The sequence below is a fragment of the Aegilops tauschii genome, chromosome 2 (genome assembly GCF_002575655.3).
Source record: "Aegilops tauschii subsp. strangulata cultivar AL8/78 chromosome 2, Aet v6.0, whole genome shotgun sequence".
Taxonomy (NCBI): domain Eukaryota; kingdom Viridiplantae; phylum Streptophyta; class Magnoliopsida; order Poales; family Poaceae; genus Aegilops; species Aegilops tauschii.
In genome coordinates this window covers 568,790,519-568,802,823 of record NC_053036.3, presented here as the reverse complement: position 1 = coordinate 568,802,823, position 12,305 = coordinate 568,790,519, and the positions used below count along the sequence as shown (strand labels likewise).

Here is a 12,305-nt window from a genome sequence, read left to right as displayed (position 1 = left end):
AGGTGGAGGAGCCATAAGAGCATCTTGTTCTTGCCTGGCGCCCACACTTTCCAGATGTTCGTCTTGAAATCACTGCCGTTGCGTCCCTCCTTCTGTGCTTTGTATGCCGAACCGATGGTGTACTGCCCCGAGCTGGTCAGATTCCATGCGATGTTGTCCCCGACGTGCTGCTGGAGCGTGGGAGACGTGGCCCATAGCTCGTGGGCAAGAGCGACCGCTTACGGCGCGATCGCCTGCACGTCGCCGTCCCTCAAGTCCAGCAGCCATCTGTCCCCTTGCATAGCGGCCCGCACCAACCTGTTCTTTCTGGAGGAGTGGTTGTACAAGAGAGGGTAGGCGGAGCATAGGAGATGTCCTCCGAGCTAGTTGCAGCGCCAGAAAGAGGCCGTGGTGCCGTCTCCTATGGTGACGGTCGTGGACGCGGCGAAAAGGGCGCGATCACCGGCATCGCAAGGCATGCCGGTGCCCACCCAAGGTCTCGCCGGCTGTTGCCAGCTCCACCAGAGCCATCTGAGCCGGAGGGCACGCGCGAATTGCGCCAGGTCGTGGATGCCGAGGCCGCCGTCCTCCTCCGGCTGAGTGACTAGCTTCCAGGCAACTTTGCACTTTCCTCCCGACACCTCCTCATCATGCGCCCATAAGAAGCGACGACGAACTTTGTCGATATCCTCGAACAACTTTTTTGGCACCCGCAGGACAGTCAGGGTGAAGGTTGGCATGGTCGAAAGGACGCAGCGGACCAGCACTCAACGCCCGGCGAGAGAGATGAGCCTGCCCTTCCAGCCCGCGAGCCGCGCTCGGATTCTATCCAGTATGAACTGTAGGTGGACTAGCCTGGTTCTGGTCGTTGAAACGGGGAGGCTGAGGTATCTGAAAGGGAAGCCAGCTCGTCCTCCACCGAAATTTTGCAGCACGTGGTCGAGATCGACATCGGCGCAGCGGATCGGAATCGCTGAGCATTTCTGCTGGTTGATGCATAGCTCGGTGGTATCCCCGAAGAGTTTGAGGATCTCTAGCAGTATATCTACCTCCTCCCGGCTCGGGTTTGCAAAAATGATGGCATCGTCGGCGTATAAACTAACCCTTAGTCGCGCAGCGCCGTTCGGAAGGGGCTGCATGATCCCCGCCCTCGTCGCTTGCTCTAGAAAGTCGGTGAAGTGGGTCTATTGCAATGATGAATAGGAGGGGGGAGAGTGGGTCGCCCTGGCGCAGGACGCAGCAATGCAAAATCGTCGTGCCAGGGTTTCCATTCAGCAAGCAGCTCGACGACGATGTTGACAGGAGAGCGGCGATCCAGTCCCTCCAACGTGCACTGAAGCCCAGCCGCTGCAGTAGCTCGAGCAAGTACTCCCAGGAGACACTATCGAAGGCTTGTGCAATGTCCAGCTTGAGCAGTAGTGATGGGATCTTCCTGCAATGCAGCGCCTTGATAGTGTTCTGCACGTACAGATAGCTGTCCTAGATGCATTTCTTCTTTTGAAAAGCTGCCTGAGCCGGCGAGATGATCTGATCAATGACAGTAGCCAGGCGCATGGACATCACTTTGGCGATCAGCTTTGCAATGATGTGGATGAGGCTGATGGGTGTGAAATCGCTGACAGTAGTGGCTCTGTCTTTCTTTGGCAGCAGAAAAATCATCGCGCGGTTGAGGTCGCTGAAATTGCCCCTTGCAAGACTGTAGAAGTGATCAAACACGGCCATGACATCTGTTTTGATTGTGCCCCATCAAGCCCGGCAGAAAGTGCCAGAGAAACCTTCAGGCCCTGGCGGCTTCTCCGCTGGTGAAGCCTTGATCGCCGCCCACACTTCTTCTTCAGAGAAAGGGTTATCCAATCCATCAGTTTGGATCTGTGGAAGCTCCAGATTGTCCCAGTTGATGGTTTGGCCCCTCGCTCTCCCTCTACCCAGCAGTTGTGTGAAGTGTTGATGGATCATATCTGCCTTGTCTTCGTGCGTGGTCACCATGCTCCCTCCGTCTCCCGAGCTTAGGGCGTGAATGAAGTTTTTACGGTGCCGGCCATTGATCTTCGCCTGAAAGAAAGCAGTTTTGGTGTCTCCAGCTCGAAGCCAAGTTACCCTGGATGCTTGCCTCTTTCGTGCCCGCTCGATTGCCGCCAAACCCACAATCCTCTGTTTGAGCATCTTGCGCAGGGCAAATTCGCTCGGCATTAGCCCTCTCTTCTCCTGGGCGATGTCTAGCTGCAGGATCACCTCTGAAGCCAGATGAAATTGAAGTTTTGCATCGCTGAATAGGGTGTTGGCCCAAATTTTCAGGTCAGCAGCAGTCCTCCATAGCTTAGTCGCCATCCGAACCCAAGGGCATGAGTGGTTTACCGGCCTGTTCCATGCCGCCGTCACCGTCTCCTGGAACCGCGAGAAACGCGGCCAGAAATTTTCAAAGCGGAAACGGGGCGGTGTCCGGGGGGCCGCCACGCTCGCAAGCACAAGAGGGCAGTGGTCCGAGCACGATGTAGAGGCGGCCATGAGCATGAACTCCGGGAACCTGGCTTCCCACTCATGGTTGCAGAAAACCTTGTCGATACTGACCATCGCCGGGTTTTGGTGCTTTTGTCCATGTGTACTTCCTGTTCTTGCACTTTATCTCACGTAGCCCTGCTCTGTCGATTGCTGCTCTAAACCTGCCCATGATTCGTCTATTGAGGTTCAGGTTGCTTTTGTCTCTCGTCTCGTAGATGGTGTTGAAGTCGTCGTTGATGATCCACGGTTCAGACATCGGAGGGGCTGCTCTGGTTAGCTCGGAGAGGAAATCTTCCCGCATTGTGTCGTCTACGGGGCCATAGACCGTGGTGAGCCAAAATGAGGAGGAGGGGTCGCCGGAGGGGAAAACTACTTTTGCTGTGATGGAGTACGCGCCTACGGCGTGCGTGCGGATGTCCAGAGCGTTAGCATCCCATAGGATGGCAACGCCCCCGCTGGTGCCAATGGCGGGGAGGACGGCGCAGCCCTGCAGCCGGCTACCACCTAACTCACGAACGATGGCCGGAGACCAGTTTTCTATCTTCGTTTCCTGCAGGCAGAGCATGGATACACGGTGGCTGCTCGCGATCTGGCAAATGGTAGCCCGTTTTGCCGGCGAGTTCATGCCGTGCACGTTCCAGTTCATCATGACTAAGTTTGGTGTGCTACTCATCTAGCCACAGGTGTTTCTCCGACAAGCATGAAATTCTACTAAGAAGACGGAACGAAGAAGTACACATCCATGCTACCATGGGCGCAGCAGAACCCACCCATACGCCCCGAGATGTTCTGGCGCCGATCGATGCCACTATGCCTATTACAGTTGACATTGGTAAAACCTAACTCTAGCCGGCTTAAGGCCGACCGCCGTCGGAGACTAGGACAATGGTTAACTAACATGATCCACTAAGCTGCGGTCTCCTCGCCGCCCTCAGGTCCGGCCATCCCGCCCGCCACGCGGAGCGCGTCCGGGTCGAGACGTGTGAGCTTCGCGATGATGGCGATGTCCTCGTCGGTGAGGGGCTCGTCAAAACGTCGGATGAGCGCCTCGGCAACCTTGGCCGTCATCTTCTCCTTTGGCCCCAGCAGGCCCCAGCAGGTCCCGACCTCTTTTCCAGATACTCCAAAAAAAACGTGGTTTTTAGGATACTGTGGTTTACAAAATATTAGTTTTTGCTGAAGCCAAACGCATCCAAGTATTCAAAACCATGGTTTTTTTCCAGAAACTATGGTATTGTCAAAAAACTTTAAAAAAAAAACGTTGCTGCCAAACGCAGCCTAAAGTGTTAAAATAAACTGTGAAATAAGAACATGTTCACAAACTGAAAAAGAAAAGTTCACGCCATCTCCCATGTGACTTGCTACTATAGTACCCCATGTAGAACCTGGCTAGCTAGAGCTAATAGTCTAGTGGTAAGGGCGCTCGGACCACCGGAACAAGCAGAAGGTCACGGCGCAGCCGCACGGTGACTCCCATCTTCTGGGTCACGTCCAGCTCCTCGGCCTCCGCCCCGCCGGGCAGCTCCCAGTCGAAATGGTACAGCAGCCCGGCGAGCGCGAGCTCCGCGTTGGCCAAGCCGAACGACATCCCGGGGCACATCCGCCGGCCCGCTCCGAACGGCGTATACTCCATGTCCGCCCCCTTGAAGTCGACCTCGCCGCGCTCGAACCTCTCCGGTATGAACTCCTCCGCGGCGTCCCAGTGGGCGGGGTCCCTGCTGATGGCCCAGGCATTGACGAGCACCATGGTACCCTTGGGCACGTCGAAGCCCAGGACCCGGCAGTCGTTCATGCACTCACGCGGCAGCAGCAGCGGCGCCGGAGGGTGAAGCCGGAGCACCTCCTTGATCACCAGGCGCATGTAGTTCAGGCCGCCGAGGGAGTCCTCTGTTACCTTGGGTTGTCCGGCGAGGGCTCGCCGGACCTCGTCTTGCGCCTTCCCCATCACCTTGGGGTTCTTCACGAGCTCAGCCATGGTCCATTCCAGGGTCGTTGCCGACGTGTCGCTCCCCCCGGCGAACAAGTCCTGTACGATTCGGCACGATACATTACATGCATGAACGACTTTTCTCCATGGACTGTGGAAGTAGATGTGTGGATTCCATGAGTGAGGTGCTTCATTACGTACCCCGACGGCCGACTTGATGTTGTCAATGGACATGGGGAACTGCAGCTGGCCTTCCCGCTGGATCCTCAGGAGCACGTCGAGCAAGCCCTCCTTGTCGTCGTCGGCCGCTCTGTTCTCTTGGTGCTCGCGGACGGCGGCGTCCATGAACGCGTCCCGTTCTTCGCGGTACCGCTTCATCTGGCCCGGCACCCGGCTGACAAGCATCGCGAGGCGGGACGACGGGTAGAGGTCCGGCAAGCTCATCCCGGCGAACAGCTTGATCCCGCGCTGTAGAATCATCAGGAACGTGTCCCGGTCCTTGAACCTGCTCCCGATGATGGCGCGCACCGACGAGTCGGCGGCGTACGCCGACAGCCGGTTGCTGAGGTTCACCGGGTCAGACGCCGTCGCCGCCGCTGCCACCGCCAGGAGCAGGCGGCCGGCCTCCTCCTCTCGCACGGTCCGGAAGGACTGGACGCGCCGGGCGCTGAACAGCTCGACGCTGCAGATCTTGCGGATCTGCCGCAACTTGTCGCCGTACGGCGCGAAGGCGATCCCCTCTGTTCCGTCGGGGATAGACAGTCGGAGCATGCGGCTGATGGGGCGCGTGGCGAAGTCGACGTCGCGCGCCACCATGACCTCGCGCGCGGCGTCCGCGGAGGAGGCAACCACGACGGGGAGGCCGCCGAGGCGGAGCAGCAGGAGCGGGCCGTGGCGTCGCGCCAGGTCGCGCATGGCGCGGTGCGGCAGATCGCCCGCGAGGTGGTGGAGGTGGCCGATCACCGGGAGGGCCCACGGAGACGGGGGCAGCAAGCGGGCGCCCTCGCGACGCCGGCGCCGTTGCGCCGCGCGGCTGAGGCATATGAGAGAGACGACGATGGCCAGGAGAGGGAGGAGGAGCTGGTAAAGCTGCAAGGACGCCATGCCTTTGGTGGTAGCTCCAACTCCAAGGTCAACTGGCATTTCCCAGTGGCGCTGTGCAGTGTGCGTGCTCGACAACTTGCAGTTTCACAACGTTTTCCGAAACAGATCCAAAGACATTTTATACATGCCCTCGTGCCTGTCCGTATATCCTCGCACACTTGCAGTTGAAGATGTCTGCCCCACGCTCCCAAGAGAGCGATCGAGTCCATCCGAGGCTTAAGCGGGTGTTAGGCATGCGGCTGGCATTATTCAATCAATAATGCTAAATGTATAAAGAGTTACACGCAAGACGAGTGCTAGGCGTAAACCGGTTGATTTGAGGAAAACATAAGCCGCCTCCACGACCGTTAGATGCGCTCCATCACAACCGTCGCGTTGTGACTCGTGGATCCCGCGTCGCTCTCCCGCACTCCCGCAGTGGATTCATCCCCTCAACATCCGCAGCCGGCCACCACGTCTTTCGCTGGTCGTCGTTCGTTGGTGATGCTGCAAAGAAACATGCATCGCGTCCCCTTGTGCTGCAACGGGCCGCCGCCGCTGGCGATCGCCGGCGGCAAAGCGCTGCATCGCAACGCCAGGAAACCCGTCACCTAGCACTTCATCGCAGCACCAGGGCACCGCCGGCGAGCGTCTCCATTGCAACACCGAGCGTTGCATTGAAGCTTCGAGAGCCGCCGGCGAGCGCTCCATTTGCAGCGCTGGGAGCTGTATCGCAACTCCGGGAGCCGCCGGCGAGTGCTCCGTTGCAGCACCGGGAGCCGCTGTTGAGTGTTCTGTTGCAGCGTCGGGAGCCGCAACGCAGCTCCGAGAGCCGCTGGTGAGTGCTCCATTGCAGCGTCGGGAGCTGCATCGCAACTCTGGGAGCCGCTGGCGAGTGCTCCGTTGCAGCGCCGGGAGTCACCGACACCGGTGCGCGAACGCGACCTCTGCTGCAGCCTCAATGGTTGCCCTTGTAGTTTGCGTCGGCGGCAGCGTCACGGCAACCCCCAGTTGCAACACCTCTAGCGACCGTTGTTGCCTATGCAGAAATAAGGACTGACAATGACTCTCGTTGCAACACTCCACTACAGCAATAATGGCAAGCGGTGTCCGTGCTTTGCTTTGCAGCGGTGGGACAGGAGAAGCAGCAGAGGGGAGCAGGAAATTTGCAACAGCGTTGGCCGTCGATTTGCCGTTGTTGGCCGTAATCTAGAGAAGGGAAAGGGAATGGGAAAGGGGAGAGAGAGAGAGGCGATCTGCAAGAGGGGAGAAAAGCGAGCGAGGAAGACGAAGACGCGAGTAGGAAACTATGTGGTTGTGCGCTGCTGCGTGGGAAAAGGCGGATGGATAAGTGGCGCGTGGGGCCTAAGGACGCGTGTCGATCACTGGATGTGGCTTACAATCGTGCCAGATCAATCGGGCAATGAAAAGCGTTTCCCTACACGCAATTACACGTTGAATAGAATCCTTTCTTTCGAACTAACCTCTCCCCTTGATTTTCACGGGGTGGGCCCCTCCTCTCCCATAATCTTCAATCAAAATCCACATGCATGTAAAAGCTCTATAAACCTATGTATGTGTAACATTAGTCTTATTCAATACTCCTCCGTCCCATAATACAAGATGTTATTACATCTAAAATTATCAGCTGCTGACCTGCTACGTAGGATTGTTATACTTGTGAGATCCGACAATGGGTGAGAATACAATTGTTAGTTGTTAGGCAAGTTGGGCTGGATCGGCCAAGAGAACATTCAATGGCACCAGACCACCTTCATTTCTATATTTATTGGAAAACGTTTATTTTGAGCCGGTTGATTCTCTTCTCGTGCAAACCGCCTCCTATGCGCGCTTCGCGTCTCGTGGAGGCCCACACGCCGCCCACCGTTTCCTTATCTTCAGCGGGGAGGCATGGAAGCCATCCATTTTTCCTTTTCCCCAAAGAAAATTCCCCTTCTTCGCTATTGCTTCTTTCTCCTGCTGGATCTCCGCCATAGAGGCGTTCTTCAAGCAAGCTGGCGCCCCTGAACATCGTGCTCCCCACTCCCTGTTGCAATGTCGGTTGCCGTTTTTTGTGAAGCAGCTTCTGTGATGCAACGCTCATCTGAAGGAAATATGCCCTAGAGGCAATAATAAAGTTGTTATTTATATTTCCTTATAACATGATAAATGTTTATTATTCATGCTAGAATTGTATTAACCGGAAACTTAGTACTTGTGTGAATACATAGACAAACAGAGTGTCACTAGTATGCCTCTACTTGACTAGCTCGTTGAATCAAAGATGGTTATGTTTCCTAACCATAGACATGAGTTGTCATTTGATTAACAGGATCACATCATTAGAGAATGATGTGATTGACTTGACCCATTCTGTTAGCTTAGCATTTGATCGTTTAGTATATTGCTATTGCTTTCTTCATGACTTATACATGTTCCTATGACTATGAGATTATGCAACTCCCGAATACCAGAGGAACACTTTGTGTGCTACCAAATGTCACAACGTAACTGGGTGATTATAAAGGTGCTCAGGTGTCTCCCATGGTGCTTGTTGAGTTGGCATAGATCGAGATTAAGATTTGTCACTCCGATTGTCGGAGAGGTATGTCTGGGCCCTCTCGGTAATGCACATCACTATAAGCCTTGCAAGCAATGTAACTAATGAGTTAGTTGCGGGATGATGCATTACGGAACGAGTGAAGAGACTTGCCGGTAACGAGATTGAACTAAGTATTGAGATACCGACGATCGAATCTCGGGCAAGTAACATACTGATGACAAAGGGAACAACGTATGTTGTTATGCGGTTTGACCGATAAAGATCTTTGTAGAATATGTAGGAGCCAATATGAGCATCCAGGTTCCGCTATTGGTTATTAACTGTAGACATGTCTCGGTCATGTCTACATAGTTCTCGAACCCGTAGGGTCCGCACGCTTAACGTTCGGTGACGATCGGTATTATGAGTTTATGTGTTTTGATGTACCGAATATAGTTCGGAGTCCCGGATATGATCACGGACATGACGAGGAGTCTCGAAATGGTCGAGACATAAAGATTGATATATTGGACGACTACATTCGGACACCGGATGAGTTCCGGAGGTCACCGGATATTTATCGGAGTGCCGGGGGTTATCGGAACCCCCGGGGGATCTAATGGGCCAACATGGTCCTTGTGGGAGAGAGAGGAGAGGGCCTAGGGCTGGCCGCCCCACCCCCCCCCCCTGGGAGTCCAAATTGGACAAGGATGGGGGCGGCGCCCCCTCTTTCCTCCCTCTCTCCCTCTCCTTCCTTCCCCCTTCCTCCTTCCTAGTTGGACTAGGAAAGGGGAGTCCTACTCCCACTAGGAGGAGGACTCCCCCCTCTCCTTGGCACGCCCCAAGGCCGGCCGGCCTCCCCCCTTGCTCCTTTATATACGGGGGCAGGGGGCACCCAAGGACACACAAGTTGATTGTTCCAAGCCGTGTGCGGTTCCCCCCTCCACCATATTCCACCTCGGTCATATCGTTGTTGTGCTTAGGCGAAGCCCTGCACCGGTAGCTTCATCATCATCGTCATCACGCCGTCGTGCTGACGAAACTCTCCCTCAACACTCTGCTGGATCGTGAGTTCGTGGGACGTCACCGAGCTGAACGTGTGCAGATCGCGGAGGTGCCGTACGTTCGGTACTAGGATCGGTCGATCATGAAGACGTACGACTACATGAACCGCGTTGTCATAACGCTTCCTCTTATGTCATACTGCTTACCAGCATGTCATACTTTGATTCGGCGGTATTGTTGGATGAAGCGGTCCGAACCGACATTACGCATACGCTTACGCGAGACTGGTTCTACCGACGTGCTTCGCACACAGGTGGCTGGCGGGTGTCAGTTTCTCCAACTTTAGTTGAATCGAGTATGGCTATGCCCGGTCCTTGTTGAAGGTTAAAACAGCACATACTTGAAGAAATATCGTTGTGGTTTTGATGCGTAGGTAAGAACGGTTCTTGCTCAACCCGTAGCAGCCACGTAAAACTTGCAACAACAAAGTAGAGGACGTCTACCTTGTTTTTGCAGGGCATGTTGTGATGTGATATGGTCAAGACATGATGCTAAATTTTATTGTATGAGATGATCATGTTTTGTAACAGAGTTATCGGCAACTGGCAGGAGCCATATGGTTGTCACTTTATTGTATGAAATGCAATCGCCATGTAATTATTTTACTTTATCACTAAGCGGTAGCGATAGTCGTAGAAGCAATAGTTGGCGAGACGACAACGATGCTACGATGGAGATCAAGGTGTCGCGCCGGTGACGATGGTGATCATGACGGTGCTTTGGAGATGGAGATCAAAGGCACAAGATGATGATGGCCATATCATATCACTTATATTGATTGCATGTGATGTTTATCCTTTATGCATCTTATTTTGCTTAGATCGACGGTAGCATTATAAGATGATCTCTCACTAAATTTCAAGGTACAAGTGTCCTCCCTGAGTATGCACCGTTGCGAAAGTTCGTCGTGCCGAGACACCACGTGATGATCGGGTGTGATAAGCTCTACATTCACATACAACGGGTGCAAGCCAGTTTTACACATGCAGAATACTCGGGTTAAACTTGACGAGCCTAGCATATGCAGATATGGCCTCGGGACACTGAGACCGAAAGGTCGAGCGTGAATCATATAGTAGATATGATCAACATAGTGATGTTCACCATTTAAAACTACTCCATCTCACGTGATGATCGGACATGGTTTAGTTGATATGGATCACGTGATCACTTAGATGATTAGAGGGATGTCTATCTAAGTGGGAGTTCTTAAGTAATTTGATTAATTGAACTTTAATTTATCATGAAGTACCTGATAGTATTTTTCATGTCTATGTTGTTGTAGATAGATGGCCCGTGCTGTTGTTCCGTTGAATTTTAATGCATTCCTAGAGAAAGCTAAGTTGAAAGATGATGGTAGCAACTACACGGACTGGGTCCGTAACTTGAGGATTATCCTCATTGCTGCATAGAAGAATTACATCCTGGAAGCACCGCTAGGTGCCAAACCCGCTGCAGGAGCAACGCCAGATGTTATGAATGTCTGGCAGAGCAAAGCTGGTGACTACTCGATAGTGCAGTGTGCCATGCTTTACGGCTTAGAACCGGGACTTCAACGACGTTTTGAACGTCATGGAGCATATGAGATGTTCCAGGAGTTGAAGTTAATATTTCAAGCAAATGCCCGGATTGAGAGATATGAAGTCTCCAATAAGTTCTACAACTGCAAAATGGAGGAGAATAGCTCTGTCAGTGAGCATATACTCAAAATGTCTGGGTATAACAATCACTTGATTCAACTGGGAGTTAATCTTCCTGATGATAGTGTCATTGACAGAATTCTTCAATCACTGCCACCAAGCTACAAGAGCTTCGTGATGAACTATAATATGCAAGGGATGGATAAGACAATTCCCGAGCTCTTCGCAATGCTAAAGGCTACGGAGGTAGAAATCAAGAAGAAGCATCAAGTGTTGATGGTCAACAAGACCACTAGTTTCAAGAAAAAGGGTAAAGGGAAGAGGGGTACTTCAAGAAGAACGGCAAGCAAGTTGCTGCTCAAGTGAAGAAGCCCAAGTCTGGACCTAAGCCTGAGACTGAGCGCTTCTACTGCAAAGGGACTGGTCACTGGAAGCGAAACTGCCCCAAGTATTTGGCGGATAAGAAGGATGGCAAGGTGAACAAAGGTATATGTGATATACATGTTATTGATGTGTACCTTACTGATGCTCGCAGTAGTGCCTAGGTAGTTGATACTGGTTCTGTTGCTAATATTTGCAACTCGAAACAGGGACTATGGATTAAGCGAAGATTGGCTAAGGACGAGGTGACGATGCGCATGGGAAATGGTTCCAAAGTCGATGTGATCGTAGTCGGCACGCTACCTCTACATCTACCTTCGGGATTAGTTTTAGACCTGAATAATTGTTATTTGGTGCCAGCGTTGAGCATGAACATTATATCTGGATCTTGTTTGATGCGAGACGGTTATTCATTTAAATCAGAGAATAATGATTGTTCTATTTATATGAATAATATCTTTTATGGTCATGCACCCTTGAAGAGTGGTCTATTTATATTGAATCTCGATAGTAGTGATACACATATTCATAATATTGAAGCCAAAAGATGCAGAGTTGAAAATGATAGTGCAACTTATTTGTGGCACTGCTGTTTAGGTCATATTGGTGTAAAGCGCATGAAGAAACTCCATTCGGATGGACTTTTGGAATCACTTGATTATGAATCACTTGGTACTTGCGAACCATGCCTCATGGGCAAGATAACTAAAACGCCGTTCTCTGGAACAATGAAGCGAGCAACAGATTTGTTGGTAATCATACATACTGATGTATGTGGTCCGATGAATGTTGAGGCTCGCGGCGGGTATCATTATTTTCTCACCTTCACACATGATTTGAGCAAATATGGGTATATCTACTTGATGAAACATAAGTCTGAAACATTTGAAAAGTTCAAAGAATTTCAGAGTGAAGTGGAAAATCATCGTAACAAAGAAAATAAAGTTTCTACGATCTGATCGTGAAGGAGAATATTTGAATTACGAGTTTGGTCTTCATTTGAAACAATGCAGAATAGTTTCGCAACTCATGCCACCGGGAACACCACAACGTAATGGTGTGTCCGAACGTCGTAATCGTACTTTACTAGATATGGTGCGATCTATGATGTCTCTTACTGATTTAGTGCTATCGTTTTGGGGTTATACTTTAGAGACGGCCACATTCACGTTAAATAGGGCACCATCTA

At 52.2% G+C, this 12,305-nt stretch overlaps 2 protein-coding genes across 2 annotated transcripts; both read right to left on the bottom strand.

Annotated features, from left to right (window-relative positions):
* Positions 1 to 1,458: 1,458 nt before the first annotated feature.
* LOC141041276 (uncharacterized) lies at positions 1,459 to 3,124 on the bottom strand. The gene is made up of 2 exons (XM_073507405.1): positions 2,548 to 3,124; positions 1,459 to 1,706 (listed from the first exon to the last, which is right to left on the bottom strand). Exons 1-2 carry the CDS (start codon positions 3,122 to 3,124, stop codon positions 1,459 to 1,461), a joined length of 825 nt encoding a protein of 274 aa, XP_073363506.1.
* Positions 3,125 to 3,675: 551 nt separating this feature from the next.
* LOC109747222 (desmethyl-deoxy-podophyllotoxin synthase-like) lies at positions 3,676 to 5,591 on the bottom strand. Its single transcript, XM_020306313.4, has 2 exons — positions 4,607 to 5,591; positions 3,676 to 4,504 (listed from the first exon to the last, which is right to left on the bottom strand). The coding sequence occupies exons 1-2, from the start codon at positions 5,546 to 5,548 to the stop codon at positions 3,878 to 3,880; spliced, it is 1,569 nt and encodes a 522-aa protein (XP_020161902.3). The 5' UTR covers positions 5,549 to 5,591; the 3' UTR covers positions 3,676 to 3,877.
* Between the last annotated feature and the right edge of the window lie 6,714 nt (positions 5,592 to 12,305).

Excerpts from the sequence above, each read along its gene's own strand:
- LOC141041276 (XM_073507405.1), bottom strand. The coding sequence starts at position 3,124 with ATGAACTGGAACGTGCACGGCATGAACTCGCCGGCAAAACGGGCTACC. Across the intron at positions 1,707-2,547 it reads AGCACCAAAACCCGGCGATG|ATGTCATGGCCGTGTTTGAT; the intron begins GTCAGTATCGAC and ends CAATCAAAACAG.
- LOC109747222 (XM_020306313.4), bottom strand. The coding sequence starts at position 5,548 with ATGCCAGTTGACCTTGGAGTTGGAGCTACCACCAAAGGCATGGCGTCC. Across the intron at positions 4,505-4,606 it reads ACATCAAGTCGGCCGTCGGG|GACTTGTTCGCCGGGGGGAG; the intron begins GTACGTAATGAA and ends CGAATCGTACAG.